General features: G+C 34.1%; 1 protein-coding gene across 4 annotated transcripts in view; it reads right to left on the minus strand.

The window, feature by feature from the left end:
- The window catches only part of C1H5orf34 (chromosome 1 C5orf34 homolog), a 33,178-nt gene extending 13,065 nt beyond the window's left edge, over nt 1-20,113 (minus strand). For 2 of the 4 annotated variants that reach the window (XR_002769360.2, XM_012541408.3), the window contains exons 1-9: nt 19,593-20,111; nt 15,178-15,453; nt 14,926-15,015; nt 7,439-8,070; nt 6,047-6,136; nt 5,731-5,854; nt 3,512-3,603; nt 2,373-2,442; nt 667-822 (exon numbers count right to left, since the gene is read on the minus strand). Coding sequence is in view for 3 of the 4 variants with exons in the window: in XM_012541408.3 (XP_012396862.1) it covers nt 667-822; nt 2,373-2,442; nt 3,512-3,603; nt 5,731-5,854; nt 6,047-6,136; nt 7,439-8,070; nt 14,926-15,015; nt 15,178-15,372 (1,449 nt within the window). In the remaining variant the exon portion in view is untranslated. Of the gene's footprint in view, nt 1-666; nt 823-2,372; nt 2,443-3,511; nt 3,604-5,730; nt 5,855-6,046; nt 6,137-7,438; nt 8,071-14,925; nt 15,016-15,177; nt 15,454-19,592 lie in introns of all 4 variants that reach the window. The other 2 variants (XM_031964752.1, XM_012541409.3) reach the window with 2 other exon arrangements.
- Nucleotides 20,114-24,441: the final 4,328 nt, after the last annotated feature.

A 24,441-nucleotide genomic window follows, 5' to 3' on the forward strand; every position in this document is an offset into this window, starting at 1 on the left:
AAATATTTTATTTGATTCTTGCAAGAAATCCTGGGAGGATGGGTACTATTATTATTATCCTCATCTTAGAAATGAGGAAATTGGGGCAAAGAAAGATCAAATCTTGTTCAAGATTATACCACTAATAAGAATATGAAGTCAAAGTTGAACCCAGGTCCAATGTACTGAAAACAATTTGTCAAAGAAATAAATTACAATATTCAGGTTTTCAAATGACCTACAGAAGAATGTTTAAGCTGTTGAAATACAATACTTTAGTTTCTCTAATAGGAATTATACCTTGGAACTTGGACTGTCCATCCCATACAGATGATGGAATTGATTCCTCTTTTTTGGGGGGGAGGTGCTGTTCAAGACAAATAAAAGGGACTCCCTCCCGCCCCCACTTTTTCCAATGTGGTAATGCTAAGCTAAGAAGGGATTCAACAGCATTTGCTAAAGACTAGGATGGCAGAAGCTAGAGGTTTTTTTGACAGGTTTTATTCAATTCTTTATCTTTATCAAACTATTCAATTCAATTTTTTGATAGGCTTTATTCAATTCAATTCAATATTGAAAAATAATAGTGGGGAAGATTGTTTATATTTTTACACATATAATGTTGAAGAGACATACCCTGTTGGAGATCCAGAATAAAAAAGGCAGATTGCCCTGAAATATATTTACCTGTGTCTTTCTGAAATTCCAAATTAGGGTTAAGGAAACACCATCCAAAAAGATAGCAAATACTTTATCATCAGAATACACAAAAAAACTTCCTATCATGGGAATGAGTGTCTCCTTCAAAAGCACTGGCATATTCCCTTTATTTGATCCAGAAACCTAAAACCAAGTAAGTTGAAAAAAGAACATAAGTTATTCATAAACAAGATTTAGCCAACTAAAAACCATTTTAAGACTCCACCCCCTCCATGCCCAACTTGGATTAAAAAATGGCCAATCATGATTCCAAAGAACTGATGAAAGTGATGGGCTCAAGATGCACAATGAAGCATCTATTTAAACACACACGCACAAAAAACAAAACTAATGTAGAAATTGGTTTTACTTGACCAAGCATATCTGTTATGAGGTTTTTTCTAGAGATGAAGTTTGTGAGACTGAAAAATTAATCTTCTATGCAATCTCCAAAGAAAAACCATTAAACTTTCTCAATGCCTTCCATAGATTATATAATGAAAAATGATGTTTCAGAAAAATCTATGTATGAACTGATAGACTGAAGATAGCAGAACCAAGAGAATAATTTATATAATAACAACATTATACATAACTTGGAAAGACTCAAAAAACTCTGATTAAAAAATGGCTGATCTTTATTCCAAAAAACTGATGAAAGTGATGGGCTCAAGATGCAGAATGAAGCATAAAAAAGTAATGTGGAAATTGATTTTACTTGACTAAGCATATCTATTACAAGGCTTTTTTCCAGCAATAAGGTTTGTGAGACTGAGAAATTAATGCTTATTTGTTAAAAAATATGTTTTTAAAAAGAGGCTTAACAACAAAAGACTGGTTACTCATGTAATACATAAAATTCAGGAGACAAACTTGTTTGGTCTCTTTCTGCTTCTACAGTGAGAATGGGGGTGGGGGGGTGGGAAGGATACTAATAATAATTCTAAGAACATCTATGAATGTTAATTTATCTTAATTTGTGACTTTTGTTCAATCACAAAATTTTAAATATAAATTATAACTGAACAAAATAATATCACACATAAATATAATGGAAAATCCAGATTGAAATTCTTGCTATAAATGAAAACCAAAGACACGAATTAGTTTAGTTAAATTTAAGTGTCACATAAGAAGTTCTTCTCTGAGATAAAGGAGTCGATAGTATTGGATTCATTGAATGTTTAAAGATAACAAACATAATTTCATGGGACATTTAACTATCTTGGAAGACAATTTTCACAATGAACTTCCAATGTACAGAGATCATAATAATAATTATTTTTAACCCAAACACAATGCCATATATCTAGAAACCAACAAGAGTTTACTGAGTTTGCCACAAAATTTGCCACACATAAGAGTCCCCGAGGGAACAGAAGGGCAGCTTATATAAGTTTCAGTTTAGCCAGGAGGTGAATTAGGTATGAGATACCTTAGAACTGGATAGAGCTATTCCTGTGAGAAGGAAGATAGGAATGGGAATGTAGTATCCTTTGACAGGACAGGCCTATTGCTGGCTAATAATAGAAAAAACACAGAAGGAATCTGAACTGGAATTGAGTACCAAGAGATTTAATTTTTAAATTATTTCCAAAAGAAGAAAATTCTAAAAGAACAGAAGAGATCAGAGGTGGTAGATGGTACTTTGAGGATTAAGGCAATTATTTTGTTTTGTTGAGCCAAGTACATACCATTTTCCAGCAGCATATATTATAATTATGGCTTAAAGAAAGTCTAATTTTGACACAATGTTGAAGAATTCTGCAAATATGAAAAAAAAATAGTTAAATATAAGCAACTCTAGTTGCACATTCTAGTTCTTAATAGTAACTTCATTCACAGGATCAAAAAATATTTCAGATCAAAATCAATATTTACTTGCATTAGAGTTTGCCATAATCTTTTATTTTCCCCACGACTGACAATTAAGGCCCAAGAAGGGAGTTTTAGTTGCTGCCTTTTCATCTAATATTTCAGTCAGGAGATGTTCCTCTTAGATTTTCATAATTATTAAAAAAAAAATGGTTTGGATCTGTGATTTCTTTAGTATGAGAAGCTTCTGATATAGAAATTCTTTTCAACAATGCTGATTGTTTACATAAATATAAATTATAGACTTGACAGTTTTCTGGGGATAATGAGAGGTTAAGTGACTTGTCACTTGTCAATCAATAATCACACAGCCAGCATCTGTTAGAAGAATGATTTGGAGTCAGGTTCCTGAGTCTTTCTATCTCTTAATGTTATGCTACCTCTCAATTCCCTTTGATAGCTGTGCTCGAGATTTTAGTTTCATCTATGAAATGATTCCAAATAGGACTGGTCAACCAGATACCTTAAGGAAGAGCCATAATCAGCTAAAGAGAAGTCATGAAGCATAGCAATGCCTGGAGACAGCGGAAATGATGTCCTCAAAGGACTTTTAACCTTCCCTATGCCAGGATTTACTTACTAGGAGGAGAAAAATATCGATGTGAGGCATAAACTGATCTCTGAGACTTGCATTGCCTTAGGTTTTTTCCTGGTTGAAGCTTTAAATGGCAGATAGAAAATGTAAAGATATACCTGTGTCCTAGGCATGTAAGTATTTTCCTATTGATATGTCTAACAATGTATTTTTTTGGTTCAAAAATATACTGTCATTGAATTTTAGAACGCAAAGATCAGAAATTAGTGACTTTAGACTTTTACTTATGGGAAACTAAAAGGTAAAGTTGCTTATTCAAGATGAAACCATTTCATAGTACCTACCAGCTCCAGATCTTATTTCCTAAATAACACAAAAATGTGTTAGTATAGTATTTCATAAAGCTGAAAGTAGATAGCTTACCTGGTGGCCTGTGTAATAAGGGAACAAACAGAATACGAATTCCCTGGTCTATCTGGAGGAAGGTTTTTTATTGAATACATTTTCTCTTCTCTCTGAAATGTAGTTAGAAATATATTAGTTCTAAATTGGCACAATTACTGACAATTAAGAAGCATGTGATTATTAGGCCATCGCACCCTCACTGAATTTTAAAGAAAATGAAGTTTTTAATCACAAATAACAAGGCATAACATTTCTATATCCCAATATCTCTTCAATTACTCAACTGGAAATTTCAAACTTCTTGCCCCAGGGACATCTCAAACTCAACATGTCCAAACTCAATTATCTTTCCCCCTAAAACTCTTACCTCTTCCAAACTTCACTACTTCTGTGGGAGGCAGCACCATTTCCATTATCCTCGGTTCTTAATTCTCCCTCACTCTTCACATACAATCAGCTGTTAAATTTAGAACTTTCTATCTCCACAACATCTCTTCTAACTGATCCCCTTTGTTATCTTCACAAAGCTTATTGTAATTATTAGACTATTGTAACAGTCTACCTAATTCAAGTTGCTTCCCACTTTTGTTTATCCAAGACTGTTAATGATTTTTGTACTTTGAGCATATTACATTTCTACTGAAATCTATCCCAGTACGTTCTTTTTATCTTTAGGAGAAAACCTAAACTCCTTTGGCTCTGAAAGACCTTCACAGCCTGTCCTGAACTTATTTTTCCAACCTTGCTGCACCTCATTCTTCAACCTGCTCTCTGAGTAGTCAAAAAAGCTTTTTTTTCTGTTCTTCATATAAAATACTATATACTTCATGTTTTCATGCTTTTGCATTGGTCCTGCCCCTATGTTTGAAATATACTCTTTTCTCATCTTGTCTCATAAAATCATCAAATAATGACAATACAGAAAATCAGCAAAAAGATTAAATTTAGATACATATTTGTCCCCTTAAGTTTTCTTTTGAAAATGTAGTTTCATTTTCAGTGCTCTAAATTTAGTGGGGGAAAATGTTATATGACATTATATTGAATTTTTCAGGTAAACATATGAAATGCTATTACAAATTCAATATATTTTTTTTTCAAGTAGCTCAAACATCATCTTCTACATTAAGTCTTTCTTGCTGTCCTTTGTTAGTTATCTTCCCAAACTAATCACTTTGTATTTATATTTTTGAATAATTTTAAACCTTAGCTTACTAAAATTCAATTATGCCTTAACTCTTTCCATTTAAATATAAAAGTAAACTTAAACAGGGAGAATAAAACTTTAATTGAACAAGAAAGCAAAATTGCTGTTATAGTTGAACTTTGCATAAAAGGACACATGTTACTATTTTACAGACTAGGATACTCCTTAGATCTGTGGCAGCTATTGATACTGTAGATAAGAGTACTAGATTTGGATCAAACCGCGCTTCAGAAACTTCCTAGCTGTGTAAAGCACTTCAAAACTTAAAAGACTACATAAATACTAACTATTGTTGTTATTATATGTCATAATAATATTTTACTTTTTTATATTGTTTACACCTTACAGGCTAAGATTAACTTAATTTTCAACTATCTCTCCCACTGGTTTTATTAAACAATTTATACAATTTTTCATTCTACTGTAGATGGTAGAAAAATTCTGTTTACTATGATTGCAAAGAAAAGTAGGACAATATAATGCTATCTCTTAAGAGAAAGATGGCAAATGTCTCTTGGGTAAATTAAAGTCTATTATTTAAATATATTTTATCATTCTATGTCCACTATAATCTTCTACCAGTACTAAGCATGATCTATCACATTCTTCATGCATTCATATGATTAGAAAATTCAAAAAGAATAATCTTATTAATATTTACTAATATTCTAAAAATTGTGCTAAAATGCTACTGGTTTATAAACTTTTATCATATGCTAGAGGAAAATATATGTTTTCAAGCAAGACTGCCCAGGCAAATCAAGTACAGTAGGGTGAAAGGATACCGTCAGTGAGCTGCCAAGAATGGGCCTATCCATGCTAATAAGAACTTATTAAAACAAAATTTTGCAAATTGGATGACAATGCAGTCTGTGCCATGACTGGGCAATATACCACTATATAATGAATTGTAAGACAATTTATTTCATGAAGTATATCTTTACAATTTAAAAAGCCAAACAAAAGTATCAGAAACATCTACTCAACCTAACAGTATTGTTGTGTGAAGATATTGATTATTAAGACCTACTTGTTCTGATTCTTTGTGTGCTGGAGAGAATGTGAAATAGTTCCCCAAAAAAGTTCCTTCTGATTTGAGAATGGATCCATCACCAGGAAAAATTTCTATTGAGTTCACAGTTTCAAGAGTTAATCTAAAGAAGAATCAATGTTAAACCAAAATTAATTTTTTTTTCTTATATACATATGAACATAAAGGTAACTATGAAAAAATACAAATCCTTTGCTCAGCTGGGATGAAATTTTTATTAAAAGGAACACTTTTCAGTTTAGTTCAAATTTAGTTTTTAAAAAAATGAACAATGTACACCATATGAATATCTTACCTAAATAATGTACCTTTATACCATACTACTTTTGCAAGTTCAGGATAGGTATATTCTTGTTCCTGCAAAGATGAATCAGAGAAATTCCATCTGTTACGAAGTAAAAACAAATATGGAATTATTTATAAGAATACTCCATATGTTTACCTGAAAAAGTCAACATAATGTTATAATCATATAATGATTTCCCCTATGAAATTTAGAGCATGAAAAAATCAAACTACATTTTCCAAAGAAAATTCCAGGAGACAATTACTTATCTAAACTTAACCTTTTTGATGATTTTCTTTATTATCATTATAATAAATTCTAATATAATTAATTATACAGTCAAGCCAAATCATGTTGGTGGAAAATTGGCACCAAAGACATGAGAATGCACCAACTTCTTTCTTTATAGAGGTGAGCTGACTAGAATAATGAATCAAACTTGGTTGAAAATGAAAATTTCCTCCCTTTTTTTGTATTCTATATTTGAAAGAATGACTCTCTGGGAGGGAGAGAAATATACAAGTGATATGAAATACAATATAAAATACAATATAAAAAATAAAAGTAGCAATAATTTTTAAGAATCAGTTTAGATGTTTTAATTATTTTAAGTTTCTTTTGATGAATTCTTTTATTCCAAGAATCTCAAAAGTTTTGGTACATTATTGTCATAAGAACTAACCAATATTTAGGGGCTTTAAAATATTCTATATTTTTTCTGCATTAAAATGATAAGTCTTCAGGATTTACCATCATTGTGGCATGTCTCTTTTAATATTGGTGATAGGTAAGACTTCAACCATCTACTAGACATCTTTTTCTTGTGAAAAGAGCACTGGATATGGATTAATTATGAACGGTATGGAATAATTGTTGGCTTGGGATTTTTTTTTGGGGGGGGGGGGGGGGGGCGTAATGGTGCAAAGCTAGAATTTTGAGGGCAGATATGTGGTTCCATGGATAGAGTGCTGGGCTTAGAATCAGGAAAACGCATCTTCCCGAGTTCAAATCTGGCCTCAGACATTTACTAGTAAGGTCTTGGGCCTATCACTTATCTCTGCCTTGGTTTTCTCATCTGTAAAATGAGCTGGAGAAGGAAACGGCAAACTTTTGCAGTAGTTTTGCCAAGAAAAACCTGAAATAGGGTCATGACATAACTGAAAAACAAATTGGACTCTAGGTTTATGATCTAAACAACTATACTAATAGCTTGATTCAATAATAAAATGAATAAACTAAAAAAAGTGATATATAAAAATGTTCCTTAAAAATAATAAATTTTATTACATCCATTTTAAGATCTGAAACTTAATATTTAAGAGTTTTAGAATTTTTCAAAATATGAATATGTTAAGTTAGCTTTTATGGTAGAATTCTTCTGAAAAGCAATTCTTTCATTACCTGTGCAGATGTGGATTATGACAACTGAGGGGAAGAGCTCTGGGAAGAACAGAAACCTCTTCATCTTCCTTTGAAATATCAGATGCTGAAACTGGGATCTGTTTAACATTTTGATCAGCTTGAAGAAAGTCAAGTGCCAAAGATAAAGGGTATTTCCATTGCTCTGGACATGACTCCATTGACCAGCACTGTTTCACCCATGTGTACACAAATGTGTATTTCTTGTGAGACAAAGGTGTCATTTCTTTTTCTTCAGATTCATTTACAAAATTATTTGCCCCCAATAATTCCTTGGATTTCAAGATATGGCAGTATGAATTATTTTCCTTATTCTGCAAAATTTGTCCATCAGAAGTTGTTTGAGACATACAGCATTTGCTTGCTTTTTCCCATTGGTGATGTACTTTTTTAAAATCATTACTCTTTTTTTCTGGCAGTACCATTAGTGAGTGAGACTTCTGGCTGATTTTGCATAAAAAATGTATAGTAAATTCATGCTGCTGTTTAGGTAGACAAAGATAAGCATGACCATCTAAAGATGAAATCTTCACAGTGCCGTCATCCATACAAATCACTGCATCATGAGTATCACGACTGGGCCACCTGACTTCTGAGATATCAGTATAAATAGACTGTTTTTAAAAAATAAAAGAAGGATTATAATAAAGATTTTCTGTAAACAATTCAACTCTTCTACTCAAGTGTTGACAGTACACTCAATGTTAGAATTAGAGCTTAGTAGACTAAAGACCTTGGCTCTGTGACAAATGATTCCTCTGAGAGATGCTTATAAAATTAACCTAAAACCAATTCAGCTTCCCTTTTAGAGCCCAAGTCACTGTTCCACTCCTGGTAATATAAGTTAGTGGAAGACAACTAAAACCTCAGGGCTAAACTCTCATGGCTTAATTATTCCCTGTACTTTCATTCCAACTGACTCCAGATCCTGGTGATATTGTCGCTCTGATTATTTATTTTTGCTTTGGGATCCCCTTCCTTAATGTCAGCACACTCTTCCATTCCTATAGTCCTTACATTTTCTTATGGTAACTAAAATTTTACTTTTCAAAAAAAATTCTCAAATCTTTTCTTATATCAAAGACTCAGAGTTACAAGTTAAAAGTGATCCAGTCCAATCCCCTATTTTACAGATAAGAAAACTGAGGATCCCATAATAACTTGAAGATAACATAATTAAACGGTAGATCTAAGATTTTAACTTGGGTTCCATAATTCCACTCTACTGTGTTATAACACCACTGGTTCTACAACTTTTTTCTCAAATTTAGCTCCTGTCATCTACTGTCTCCTGAACTCTTCAGTCTTTCTCTTCTTCCTGAACTTTGTTGTCTTTTATGGCAACTAATTTTCTCATTTCTAAGTCCCTTTTAACCCCCTGGCCTTAACTCCCACAACTGCTATCATTTCCATCATCACCTTACTTGTTCCACCCAACAAGGTAAATCACACTCTAGACTTCATTATCATTCAAACTGCTCACTGCCAAGATTTTTAACTTTGAAAATCCCTTTTCAGAGTACTACTTTTTAAAAAGTCCTTTACTTCTGAACCTGTACTTAATCTTAATCATAATGTCAATTTTCTCTATTTCTTACTCATCTCAGTCCAACTCATATGCCTAACTTCTAGCTTTTCTTCCTTCTCCCTCTTCAGTTTTAAATGGCCAATTGAACAATATGCTCTATTGTTGAACAATATTAATATTGCTTTACTCTTAGCAATAGAATAAGAGCTCTACTCTTAAATGCTTCATCCTTTGTACCATGTTTTCTTTATTGGATAACCAATTCCTACTCCGCTTCTCTTTCCAAATAACTTAGCTAATATTAGAGATATGATCCTATCTCTTTTTGTTTCCTCTGAGCCTTTGCTTTTCTGTCTCTTTCATTTTTAATTTGTCAACTCTTTACTAGCTTGTTCTATTCTGCCTATCATATATAGATGATGAAGGTAAATAAGACATATTAAAAGCAAGGAGACAAATCTAACCTCATAGATATGAATCAGCCTTAGTGGGACGGGACTAATGAATGGAATATGGCCCTGGAAGGCTTATTCATTGGGAGCAGAAAAAAAGGCGGAGTGGAATAGAACTGAGTAATTATTAAACGTTTCTGCTCATATGAGTAACTCAAAAAATTCAAGTACCAGTGAAAGCACTTGGGAGAGGATCAGCAGAAGGAAAACTACAAATGATACTGTTCTGATAAAACCACCAAGATAGAAGGAAGAAATATACGTGTTTAATAAACAGATCACAAGCCTGCATAGAGATATGATCTAAAAGTGACTGGATAATTTCATTTTTTCAACTTCTGCTAAATTATGCCCTAAACAACTGATTTTCTTTAAATAACCGAGGAAATGGGAAGGGGAACAAGCATTTATTAACTACTATGTGCCAGGAACTGTGCTAAGCACTTTACACACACTACTCATTTGCAGTACTCAAAAACTCTGTGCCACTATATCATATCTATTACATATACTATCTTTTATGATCCTCACAAAAATTCTGAGTTATAAACTAATATCTGAGCCTAATCTAGTCTGAACTAGTACCTGAGGTTGGATCTGAACTGTTCTTCATCTGCTTTAACTGATATTCTCAGACCAAGAAGGAAAAAAAAAAAAAACTAGTTGATGAAATAGAAACATTAACAATAGTTGGGGGAAAAGGGGTAATAATCAAACCATATTATAGTTCATGAAGGAAAAAGAAAGAAAATCCTAGTCTGAATATGTATCCTAGATTTTTGGGAGAATGGATTTCAAAGGGTATATTGAAAGGATAGTTAAAACTCCAATACATAAGATTGTATAAGGGAAATCAATGAAGAAAGGGCAAGAAGCTCTCAAGAATTAAAAGTCGGAATAAATGGAAATAATTTCAATAAAGAAGAATATGGAGATGTGTAAAAAACTGATATGCATGCATGCAGAAAGTTATTAAACACTGGAAATTTTTAAAAAGACTGAAAAGACAGAAGCAAAGGAAAAATGCAAAAGCAAGGTATGGTTATATAAGAATGTCTAGAATACTAAAGTAGAAATTGGTGATGAATGCTAAGGACAAAGAGAAGGTATTAGATTTTTTTAAGCCTTATTGAGGCTTGTTGAGGAAAAAAAAGGATCAAAAGGGATAGCAGAAATTTTGGTAGATATAATGATAAAACAGACACAAGTCATAATAATTGCTATTTTCTCTGCCACAGAGAATGAGTATCAGATTGGAAATGACAGGACACAAATGGCTAATAGGGAATTGTAACTCAAGATAGTTAATGATAGTGAGAGAAGACTTTATCTAATCCTAAATAAATTTGTTGCCAAGTCTACATCCACAGATATGGAAAGAACCAGCAGACATGATTCCTTAGGTAATCAAAGTAATATTTACAAGACTGAGTCATTCTGGACTTATTCATAAAAACTTCCAGATCTTTTCTATATGAACTGGTATCTTCATAAGTTTTTCTCATTTTAAATTTGTTGTGTTTTTTGAACCTAAGTGTAACTCTTTACATTAATCCTTATTAATGTCTTTTTTTTTTTTTTAAACAGCACTGTGGTTTGTAGAATTCTTTTGAATTTTGATTCTGTCACCTATATCCACTACCCAATCTAGTCTTTGTACTTTCTACAAATCCAAGTCATTAATCAAAACATTAATAACGGATTTGAAATATTTCACTAGAGGCCTCTTTCCAACCTGGTATTATACCAATTTTTTCAGAAAAGTTCTTCTTTCAGTCATGGTACTTGACCTACAGAATACAGACTATACTCACTTCTCCTCTCTCCCCTTTTAAAGTCAAAACACTTGCTCTGCAACATCTATCTCTTCTGTTCTCTAAGATTTTTCAAAGATTACTGATAGTGGCTGGACAATCACATCTGTTAGAACTTTTAGTAACTTGAGATAGTTCATTTGCAGCTAATAGCATGAAGTTATCAAAAAACATGTTGCTAATTCTCCCCCCCCCCCAAGTTTAGATCTATCCTACTTTAAAGCAAAAAATTTGTTTAAAAACAAAAAAAAAACCCCACCTCTTTTTATATTTGATGCCACTTTCCCCCCCCCCCCCTTCATTTCTGACCTTTTACAAAGACTTGTTTACATTTATTGGATCTGCTTCCTTAACACTATCCCAAATCCTTGTAATATGGGTTCCAGCTACTAAGTAAATAACTTTCTATAAATTTAGCAATAACCACCTGAAATACTAGATTTAAAGGCTTCACGCTAGTCTTCATCTCTTTGACTTCTCTACATGTGCTATTATGGACAATTCTCTTTTTTGGTTCTCTTTTCTCCCTTAGGTTCCAAGACTTTGCTGCTTCTTGCTTCTTTTTCTTGGTGAGTTATCTTTTCAAAGTCTTTTTCTGATTATTATTCCTTTCTCCATAGTACTGTTTGACCCTGTTCTGTTCTCTGCTTTCCAACCTTATCTGTTTTTTACAATTTCAGTATTTAACTTTATAGTGATTAACCTCAAATTGATTCCTATTGCCCATTCTCCCAAGTACTAGTCTTAATGTCCAACTGTCTGCCCTGCCTACGCATATGTACCTCTCCCTATCAACACTTTAAATTAAATGCTTAAAACTGAACATCTTTTTCCCCCTCAATATCTACTAATTCTTTAGTTTCTGTTAAAAGTATCATCACATTCTTCTAGGTATCTTGCAAATAAATTTTAGCATCATTTTTGACTCACAACTATACCTTCCCTTCTCCCCACCAATCCAATTAATTGCGTAAGTCCAAAACAATTGGTTTGAGTCATACTGGCCAACACTGTGGAAAGAATAAGAAAGAAAAGGGAGAGCAATCAGGTTAGGAGTGAAACCATCAACAGAGGGGCAGGACCTTTAGGGTATAGATCCAAGAGACAACACAGGGGAGAATCAAATAGGAAGAAGAACCTGTGGAGAATAGCACAATTTAGTTGCAAAGGGCAACTGCTATAATGGGAAGAGTTGCACAGTACTGGGGTAGGAGGTACAGGATCCTTCAAGCAAAAGGTGGGTTCCAAGGGGCTCTTTTGTGATGATGTAAGGTGTGGGAAGCATAGGGAGAAGTCCTTGGGAAACTGCACAGTAAGGTAGAATGGCTTCTCTACCAAATTACAGATAAGACTATAGAAAATGGCCTAATAGTCTTTTGAACAATTCTTCTTAATACAGAGAAAAATAGCATGAACAACAACAGAAAAATCCAAAGTATATTCAACAGATAGGGGTGGTCATTTGAGCTGGCATGTAGGCTAAATGGAAGGGAGAAATAAGAATGAAGGAATATTTTTCTCTCAGAAAATACTAATGAGTTAATCTCTAAAAATAATAAGTTAACTATAATGTAAGCAAGAATCACATTAGACCCAATATCCCTGGAATAAAATCGTGAATAATGAGTGATACAAATGTCTATCTCAGTGGCCTTCTAGAAAATGCATTTTTTAACAAACAGTCTCTTACATTTTTCTTTTGACAGGCCCTTTGACATTTCATCATAATTTCACTAACTGCCTACTGTTGTGCACATTCAAATTTAAGGGACTAAATCTCAAACCAACATGTCCAAACTGAACTCATCTTTGCTTCAAAATATACCTTTTCTCCTGACCTATTTGTTTATTCTAATTCTTCACCTACAATTTAAATAGTAGTTATCTTTTCTTCTTTCTTTCCCATATCAATGGACCAAAATATATGTCCTTTTTCCTCTGTATCTCTTGCATCCAACTGTTTCTTTTCATTATTATTGATATAATCTATTTCATAAAGTTACTGTGAGGCTCAAATAAGAATATATGAGAAAGGGCTTTGAAAACTTTAAAATACCATATCTCCATATCAACAGATTAGACATATACAGATGGATATATATCCATTAATAATTATCATTACACTGGCTCAATTCCTTGTTATACCTCTTGCTTGGACCACTGTGCTTCCCCAACTCAAATCCATGCCATTCACTGATACCTAATTTAACAGATATTTCTAATTATCATTACTCTGTTTAAAAGCTTTAAAAAATTTTCTGTTTATCAAATATTAAGTACAAACTCCTCTGACTGACATTCCAGGACCTATACAATCTAACTCCATTATGGACTCAGATTCAGAGGACCCTAGGTTTCATTCCTGGTTTTGTAATATATTGTCTGTCTATCATTTTATTTTTCTGGGGTCAATTTCTTCAGTTGTAAAATGAGTAGTTTAAAATGGAAAATTTCTATAAAGGTCTTTTTAAAGCTGTATTTGTAGTCTCTTCTAGTTTTAATTCTAGGACATTATTTTTATTTCAAACTACTCTTCTTTCCATATATTTTGTTTCAGACCTAACAATGAACCATTCAAACTATCTCAAACTAGTTGTGTTCTATACTATTTCCATGTTTTTAGCTTTTTTCCTAATGTCTGGAATGAACTTTTCCCATCAGCCGTTGCAGAAATTCTACTTAATGCCCATATGCCACCTTCTTTGTGAAACCTTCCTTGACCTCTTTTCGGAACTCTTGTGGCATGTTGTACTCTCGCACATTTATATGGCTGTAATCATATTATATTTATTTGTGTCTATTTTATTTCCCCTACTAAATTGCAACTCTTTATAGGAAACAGACTATCTCATTTGTCACTGGAATATTCCCAGGGCCTTCTTCAGCAGATGCAAATTAAGTAATTGTTCCACAGAGATCAAATTGAATATATAAAGTCAATACTTTCTAGAGAAAACTCACTGTTAAAAATTTTAAAGGAACAAGAAATATTAAGATTGTAAACATCTTTTTAAATGTCTATTTTACCTCAAAAGGCCTTACAATTCGCAGTGATTTTTAAGAATTAAAAAGATGGTCATCTCTTGTGAAAAGTTAAGGTTTGGCCTGAGGATAGGATGACAGGTCACATACCTCTTCTCCTAAATATGGAAATGCTTAAATCTGTTATTGCATGGAAATATACAGGTTTATATAAGCCACACTCGTGATTCTATTTCCAAGGGCCACAACAATGAACTAAAACAATTAATGTAAAGGAATGATATCTAGTTTACTTTTTCAGGTTATATTTAAGAAAATCTGAGTCAAAAAACCAATTCATTGAATTCCCAATCCCTATATTTATGCCCACATGCATTTTTGATTTCCTTCACAAGCTAATTGTACAATATTTCAGAGTCTGATTCTTTTTGTATAGCAAAATAACGTTTTGGTCATGTATACTTATTGGGTATCTAATTTATATTTTAATATACTTAACATCTACTAGTCATCCTGCCATCTGGGGGAGGGGGTGGGGGGTAAGAGGTGAAAAATTGGAACAAAGAGGTTTGGCAATTGTTAATGCTGTAAAGTTACCCATGCATATATCCTGTAAATAAAAGGCTATTAAATTAAAAAAAAAAAAAAAAAAAAGAAAAAAAAAAAGAAAATCTGAGTCAAATAAAAGCTTACCTGTTTTCTTTCAGAAGGTATAATGCTTTCAGGTAAAAATGGACAATTAGAAAAGCAATTTCTAAAATCTAGGGCCTGTAGTAATTGCTCCTATGAGAAAGAAAAACAAATAAAATCATTAATTTGATACATTTTTTAATGGAGAGAATGACAATTATCCAGAGATTGAATTATCTTATATCTTCACCAACCTCCCTCCATGGGATCTGACAGTATTATAAATAATAATCAGAATGTCCCACACTCACTCACTCTGTAATTACTAATAACAAATTGGGTCCTTTGACGAATTCTTTCTGGTTGCTGCAAAGGATGTGCGGAAATAGGAGGTGCCTTTTCAAATAGGAATTCGGAGCCACATGGAGAAAGTTGTAATTTGGAGCCATCAAGATAGTGTACTTCTACTGAATCATCTTCATAAAGTACCATGCGCTTTTCAATCTCCATTGCTAATGAATATAAGTTTTCCAAGAACAACCCTATATTAAATAGGTCATAACATCACAGTTTTCTCAATGCATATTAAACCTGTTAAAATAAAAGAACAGATTAGTTTTATAGATTTAGAGCTGTATAAGACCTGAGATTATTTAGTCCAGCATCTTCATTCTTTACAGATTAGGAAACTGAAGCCAGAGAAATTAACTGATTTTCCTGAAAATACCAAGGTAATAAATGGCAGTACCACAAAGAAATCAGATACTCTGACTCCATTTCTACTGTACTATAAGAACTATATTCAAATTAGAGATTAAAATTTTCCATGGAATTCCTTATTTGTTCAATCTTTAAACATGGAAATAAATAAATGGAACAGAAGTTCTAATGAGTTGATCAGTAAGTATTTATTGAATGCCAACTAATATTCCAGGTCACTCCGCTATATATTAAGGATTTAAAAAAAGACTGAATCTTCATTACTATGTATGTTTACATTGTTACTATCTCTCCCAACCTTTTTGCTTTTTTTTTTTTAAATATAAATTTAAAACTCAGAAATTTTTTCTTTCTCAGTGAGGTAGAAACTTTAAAAAACCCACCTGAACATCAATTAATTTTTCAGAACTTCATCATATTTTTATCTCCCTATAGCTGTCAATTATCAAAAACAATAGTTTTCTGAAATTCTGTATCATTTTTCACAGAATTTACAGGTATGTGAAATGATATAAGCTGTTTTCTCTCAAGGGTATATGCATTTAGGTGATCCCAAGTAGTTTGCTCTTAAAGAACAGCTTTTCGAAAGTACCTATTATTCCAGCTGAACTGATTTGGTTTATTCCACAAAGCAGATTCTTTTTCCTCTATATTTATTTGAAAACACACACACACAAAACTACTATTGGGGACCTTTACAGGACACATACTAGTTTATGCATTTCTTACTAGAGCAGTCCTAATCATCATTTATTACAAGAAAATCTAAGAAACAAAATCTAATATATAACCCCAAAACAAGATGAGTGCCCATTGATCGGGCTGAAAAAACTATGGAATAAGAACTGTAATGACATTACTGTGCAGTAAAAAATAATGAATTTGAAAAAACATAGCACTGCAGAAGAAAATAAGAGAATAAATACACAAAAACAATATAAAAAAATCACTTAAAGGTAATCAAACTGATTAACTGAAGGTCAAGGAACACAGATAAGAAAAAATACCTTCCCCATCGAAGCAGTAGTGAAAGTACATTAGATTGTAATGTTGTATAAATTGATGTGGTTACTATAAATTTTTTTTTTGCTTCTCTGACTCAAGGGAGAGTTCAATATAGAGGATGGGTTGAAAGAATTATGACAAAAATTAAAAAGGCATCAATAAAACATCTTTTAAAAAAGTAATTAACATTTCATTTAGGTGTTATCTGAGACTTGAACCATTATCAGAGTTTGATTTACTTTGGGGATAACATCCCTCAAATAAGTACATTTTCCTGGGGGGGAAAATATTTCTGCTTAGTTCACCTGGCAATAAATAATGTTTTACAAATAAGTGCAAATACAAATATGACATACAATAATAGGCAATTTCCATGCCAGGCCGCTTTTTTTTTTTTTTTTTTTAAAGTGCTCCACAAAATGTTTAATGAATAGCATAGATTGACCACAGACAAAAGTGGAGACTGGGTATAAAAAGACAGATTAAGAAAGGAGATCTCCGACTTACACGAACTGATGCTGAGTGAAATGAGCAGGACCAGGAGATCTTTATATACTTCAACAACAATACTATATGATGACCAGTTCTGATGGACCAGGCCATCCTCAGCAACGAGATCAACCAAATCATTTCCAATGGAGCAGTAATGAACTGAACACCAGCTATGCCCAGAAAAAGAACTCTGGGAGATGACTAAAAACCATTACATTGAATTCCCAATCCCTATATTTATGCACACCTGCATTTTTGATTTCCTTCACAAGCTAATTGTACAATATTTCAGAGTCTGATTCTTTTTGTACAGCAAAATAACGTTTTGGTCATGTATACTTATTGTGTATCTAATTTATATTTTAATATATTTAACATCTACTGGTCATCCTGCCATCTAGGGGAGGGGGTGGGGGGGTAAGAGGTAAAAAATTGGAACAAGAGGTTTGGCAATTGTTAATGCTGTAAAGTTACCCATGCATATATCCTGTAAATAAAAGGCTATTTAAAAAAAAAAAAAGAATTTCTACTACTCTTACTAATTTTAAATACTGATTCTTCAAGAAGTATCTCTCACATAATATCCATATACTGTACTTATCATACTTTTTTTATTTTGCTTGTCTTTTTATGAGTTGTAGGCTCCTGTTGCACTAAAAACTCCTTGAGGGCAGGGTCTTGGTATGCTCTGATTTTTTTTTTTTTCATTTTCTCTGGGGCCTAGTATAGTGTTATGCACAGAGTAGGGACTTAAAAAATGTTTATCTGAATTAAATAATCATTCATTTAAAAAAAAAAAAAAAGAAAAAAAAGGAGATCTCCAAGCTGGAGGGAAAAGAGTGAATGCTAACCCACTCATGCCTCAGAACAGTGAATGCCATTACATAAATATTTAATCCTTAAACTAGCATGTTTAAAACACAGCCACTTCTGCATACTTTGTTTTGATTTGCTTGGTTATAAAAAGAACAGTTTGTTTGGGATAGGAAAGAGGAGTATATTTTGCAATGGAGATGATGTAAAAACAAAAGATAATAAAGATATAGTTTTTGAAGTGTTGTGATAAATCTTAACAAACTTGTAGATTTAATTAACAAATGCATAAATAAATAGATTTAATAAATCTAAATCAAAGGCAATTAGACTACATGGAGAAAGCATTCTGAATTAGTGCATCAGTTTTAATGTTTAGTAAGTTATCTATATTTGACAAAATTGGGTGTCTCATTTCCATCTGTAAATCATTAATAAAATATGCCATATTTCATTCAAAAAGTTGTAAAAATTAGATTAATTTCTCAGACCTCTTTTTCTCTATCTATTTTACCTGGCTTCAACTATCCATATTTATGTAATTGACTTAATTTGCACGTTTGATCCATTTTCAAACGTTTATTGAACAACTTCACATGTAAGTCCAAAATGCCTCCTTTCCCCTCCTTCCTGTGCATTTCCTCCTAATTAAGTTATTTTTGTAATTGCACTACCTCATTTCCAGGCACATGGGATAAAAACCTGGGAGTCGCCTTTGTCTCTTCTTAGCATCAAATTCTGTACCTTTCCAGAACTGTAACAGTCCTTCTCTTTGACACCAAAACCTCAGTTTAGCCTCTCGTTAATTCCTACCTGATTTGTTTGCAATAATTTTTTAATTAGTCCCGGATAAAATCCACTCCTTCCTTATCCTGGTATTCATGACCTTCACCACCTGGCCCAAGCTCATCTTTTCAAACTGTTTAATCCCCCTTGGAAAAAAGCAACACAATTCTAAGTGCTGCAGTCCAGTGAATACAACTCTCAGCATTTCTTAGTCAGGGGCCCTGGATTGAAATTCCCGTCCTTACAACTCAGTATCCCTGTGACTATGTGAGCCTATTTCCCGCACCTGAATCTTGGAAATAAAGCCGCTGTTGGGTTATTGGTATTAAATCAATGTGAGTTAGGAAAAACATCCCTTCCCCAGTTCTCACGGCTTCCCTCTTCCCTACTATCCCTCTAGGGTCCCGCGTGCAGGTCCTGACCCCTACAACGCCACCTCCCCACAAAGCCCCACTTTCCCCCCCAGGAAACAATCTTTTCTCGCCTGGTAACTCAGAATATGTTGCTGGAGGAAGGTTGCTGCCAGTTAGCCTTTACGTCGGTCGTTTTTAATCTGGGGTTCGCGAACTCAGTATTTTGTAGTTAATTTTTGTTGGTTTTATTACGGTGTAATAGACGAGCTTCGTTTACATTTATAGACGCTGCCTCTCCTGCCCGCCACTGGAGTCTGGGTCACGCGACAGGCAGAGAAACAAAACCCCAAACAAAGAAAACCAAGTAGTTCCACTATCAGCAGGAAATAACGATAGCGGCCAAACACCCCCAACCCCAAGCAATGTGGTTACGAGAGCTCCACTCCCACATCCTTCTTGCATTCCCCGGAACTTCTGAGAGACTGGAAGGAAGAGGACGGGATCACGTGATTTCTTTCGGCCTCGGTTTCCTTCCCTGATAGGGAAGGCTGTTCTGCCTACCGTTCCGGGTCATCGATAATACTTCTTTGAAACAGCTTTGCACGCCAGCATAAACAGAAACTACTGGAAGCTGGAGAAGGATAAAACCACGTAGGGAGGACGGGGAGTAGCGTCGACTGAACAACCTCCAGAGGAATAGGAGCTTCCGACTTTCCACGAAAGGATTTAACCGTCCCGGGGTTGAAAGCAGGAAGTCCCGCCTCCTTGGAGCTACGCTGCTCATTGGCTAGCTCGAACAAGAGGCGGAGAAACACTCCGGGGCAGACGCCGCTCCGTGGGAGTGGCCAACCTAAGTCAGGTAGGCACCGGAAACACCCAACGTTCCGCCACTCCCTTTTCACCCTCCCTGTTTCCTGATCGAGTTTATGCACTTTGCTCCAGCGGGAGCCTTCCTATATTTTCATTCTGGCGCCCTCAAGGATCACTGCAAGTGTGTCTAGCAGACCATGATAAATGTATAGTGTTCACGAGTGGGAGTATGCGGCTATTCCACCGAGGAGAATCACGGGTAAATTAAGTAATCAACATGTTTACAATAAAACAATAGTCCATTTCTTCTTTAGAAGCTCAACAATGTAGGCATCCTAATTATAAACCGTGTGACTTTCTCATCCCGAGTAATGAGTATAGCATTCTGAATAAAAACCACATTGTGGCAACTCCTTTACATTCTTCATTGAGAACAGCATCTACAGAAATCTGAGGGTTTAGTAAAACTTAGAACTCTTGTCTCAGATACACCCTTCATCCAAAATTAAACAATGCATTAAAGCAACAATAAGAGAAATCCGAAGAAATTACTGGGAAAAGTTTTTCCTATTATTATAAATAAACCTCAATTTCTTTTTAATTCTGCATCAAGGAAAAGGGGAAGTCACTTCACTGCAACTAAAACTTTCTCATGTATGAATAGGTCTTGATTAGTCATCAGGATGTAGGAGGAAGTGACCTGAGCCACCTTATTTAAAGTGAAGAAGGCAGTAAATAGCAGACCTGAGTTTCTTTTTTAATTCTGTTTTGAAGTCGGATCTTCTGACTTAAAATCTAGAGCTGTAGGATTGTTCTTTCCCGACCTGAAATAAATACATAATGGGTGAATATGCCATTGTCCAGACTATGTTGGAGGGGCAGTTTCTAGTGGAAAATTTACAAAAAAGCCCCATTTACCAAGTGAGTTGTAGGTATATCCTGCAACAGATGATGTGTGATGAACTGGATGCTGTGTTGAACTGAGAGAGAAAGAATGTACAACTAAGAAATCAAATAGTACTGTCAATGAACTCTAGATTTTCCTCAAAATAAAAACCTCATCTTTAAATATGAATATTAATTCAGTGCTAGGTGGAATCATGGAATAGAATTTCAAAGGAATCAAAACTGCTATCACAAGGCAAGGTAGTCAGAGACACCCAGAGGGTATAAAAATGCTGCAGTATATGTCAATGAAAAATTATGTCACAAAATCAAAGAATTGTGTGACCAGAGAAGAAGTGGGTTGGGCCTGAAGTAAGGCTTTTATTTACAAAGTTACAAGACTTGAGGTTATTATCAAGGACAATTATGTGTATTAAGTTTTTAACAAAAAAGTAGAGGGAAGATTCTAGAAAGATGTTGGAAATTTCAAGCTCTCCAGATTTTCCCCACAAACAGAACAAATTTGATCTCAGGATGAACATAGGCCAATTCAAAACAAAACAAAACAAAACAAAAATCAGGATCCCCTGGGGACACCTGGAAAAGACCATAAAAAAGGGCTCAGGAGGGTATTAACCTGTGTGAAGTGCAAATACTTCGAGACTAGCTCCATAGAAATAGCAAGCTGGAGCATCTTTCTGGACAGCACGGAAAATCGGGGTCTGAGTCTGGAACACTGAGGAAAAGGCCAGGCCCAGCTGTGCTGCTGAGATGTGACCCTGGAGAAGGAACCAGCATACTGGTGAATGCAGAAGCATTAGGACAGGGATGCTGCTGGCACTTGCAGATAGGTGGAGCTTTTAGTTTGGGGTTCTAGGGAGAGATCCAATTATAGAGATTTTTAAAAAAAGGAACAGGCAAAGGAAAAAGAACACAATCATAGAAACTCATTATGGGAATGGGAAGACCAGGGTTCATCTTCAGAGAACAATGGGGGGGAAAAAGCCTCCAAAAAGTAATGTTAAATGCTATTTGCCCAGAAAATTTATAGTACTCAAAAAAAGGCTTTATAAATCAAGTGGGAGACTTCACTTCTCAGAATGGTTAAGATTGAAGGAAAAAATGATAAATGTTGGAAGGGATGTGAGAAAACTGGGATACTAATGCATTGTTGATAGAGTAAAATGATCCAACTATTCTTGAAGAACAATTTGGAATTATGCCCAAAAGGCTATAAAATTGTGCAAACCATTTAATCCAACAGAGTCTTTACTGCGTCTGTATCCTAAAGAGATCATAAAAGAAGGAAAAGGACTCACGTGTGCAAAAAATGTTTGTAGCAGCCTTTTTTGTAGTGGCAAGGAACTGGAAACTGAGTGGATGCCCCTTAGTTGAGGAATGGCTGAATAAATTATATTATATGAATGTAATGAATATTATTATTTTATAAGGAATTATAAGGAGGTCTATTTTAGAAAATCCTGGATATGAACTGATGCTGAGTGAAGCAAAACCAAGAGAACATAGTACACAATAACAAGATTTTGTGATCGACTTGGCTCTTTTCAATAATAAGGTGATTCAAAGCAATTCCAATAGATTTGTGATGCAAAGTGTCATCCACATCCAGAGAAAGAACTATGGAGAGACTGAATGTGGATCAAAGCATAATAGTCTTTTCACCTGTGTCGTTAGTGTTTTTTTTTTTTTTTCCCCTTGTGTTTTTTGTCTTTTGATCTGATTTTTTTTTTAACACCTGATGAACATGGAAATATGTTTAGAAGAATTGTATATGTTTAATCTATTTCGGATTCCTTGCTATCTTCAGGAAGCAGGAGGGGAGAGGAAAGGGAGAAAAATTTGGTTCACAAGGTTTTGGAAACGTGAATGTTGAAAACTCTCTTTGCATGTATTTAAAAAATAAAATACTATTAAAATTTAAAAAGTGAAAAAATAAAAAGAATGTTTAAAATAAAAATTTTCAAAAGGAAAAATAATCAAGTGAGAGAGAATGAGGAAAAACTAAAAAACAAAATAAGAACCATTCAATAAAATAAGATTATGAGAAAAGAAGTTAACCAACTAGAAAAGGAAGTAGAAATTTCAGGAAGAAAAGAATTCTTTGAAAATTAGAATTGGGGGAGGATTCTGCAAAGATGGCGAGTAAATTGGTAAATTTCACTCTCCAGATTTCCTCCACAAATGGAACAAATTTGTGCCTCTGGGCGAACTTAGACTGGTGAAAAAAATCAAGATTTCAGGCAGAACAGGAATCCTCCAGGTACAACTCAAGATCTGAAGAAAGCCTCCAGTGGGTGATTAGCCCTTGTAAAATGCAAACACCTCCACCTAACTGTATGGAAACACCAAGCAGGAACCCCTGGAGCTGTCTGGGTGTGAATGGAGTCTCTGCAGCAGCCACAGAGACTTTCACCTCTTGGACTGAGTCTGAGTCCAGGAAGACAGCGGGAACCGGCTAGGTTAAGATCACTAGGCCCAGCTGGAGGCCCAGCTATGCTTCAGAGATGTGACCCTGCATAAGAAGGAACTAGCACACCTATGAATGCAGAAGCCGTGGGGGAAGAGAGGTTGCTGGTTGTGGGCACTTGCAGAAAAGTGGAGCTCTTTGATTTTGGGTTTTAGAGGAGAGAGAGCTGAAATGAAAGTTGAAGCACCATCCCTCACACCCCATGATTAGAGGTGTTTATAGGATTACCTCTTATTAAGGAGGGGAGGGACGGGAGGAATTGACAAAAAAGAAAGAACCCCACCACAGAAATTTACTATGGGAACAGAGAAGACTGAGGTTCATCTTCAGAGGAGGACAATGGAGTAAAAAAAAAAAGCTTCTACTCCAAAGAGTAACATGAAATGAGTCCTTGCCCAGAGGGAATTTATAGATGAACTCAAAAAAAGAATTTAAAAATTAAATGAGATTCACTGAGGAAAAACTAAAAAAAATATACATATACACATATAGTAAAAACCATCCAAGAAAAACAAGATTATGAAAAGTAAGTTAATCAACTAGAAAAGGAGATACAGAGTCTCAAAGATGAAAAAAGTCTTTGAAAATTAGAACTGGGCAAGGGGAAGCCAGTGAAACAAAACAAACTATAAAGAATGACTAAACAGAATAGAATGTGACACATCTGACAAGAAAAACAACAGATCTAGAGAACAAATCAAGAAAAATATAAGAATAATTGGACTGCCTGAAAGTTGTGTCCAAAAAAAAAAAAAAACAAAAACAAAAACCTAGGCACAATAATGCAAGAAATAATCCAAGAAAATTGTCTTGAAATGATAGAATATGAGGGAAAAGTAGAAATAAAAAATATCCACCCATCACCACCTCAATGAAATCCTTTGTGGAAACATAGAAGAATATTATTGCTAAATTTCAAAACCTCCAGATCAAAGAAAAAATTCTGCAAGAAACAAGAAAAAAACAATTCAAATATGCTGGAGTTACAATTAGAATTGTACCAGACTTATCAGCAGCAGATAAAAGACTGCAGATCCTAGAATCATATCTACTGACAATCAAAAGAACTAGGCCTGTGGGCCAAAAATATATCCAGTAAAATTATAATATTGAATTGAAAAAAATGGATATTCTACAAACTTAAAGATTTTCAAGACTTTCTATTAATCAAATCCAAATCAATTTCAAGAAACTCAACACAGATAAAGCAAAAACATTTTTTAATAT

Source organism: Sarcophilus harrisii, chromosome 1 (genome assembly GCF_902635505.1).
Source record: "Sarcophilus harrisii chromosome 1, mSarHar1.11, whole genome shotgun sequence".
In the NCBI taxonomy this organism is placed as follows: Eukaryota; Metazoa; Chordata; class Mammalia; order Dasyuromorphia; family Dasyuridae; genus Sarcophilus; species Sarcophilus harrisii.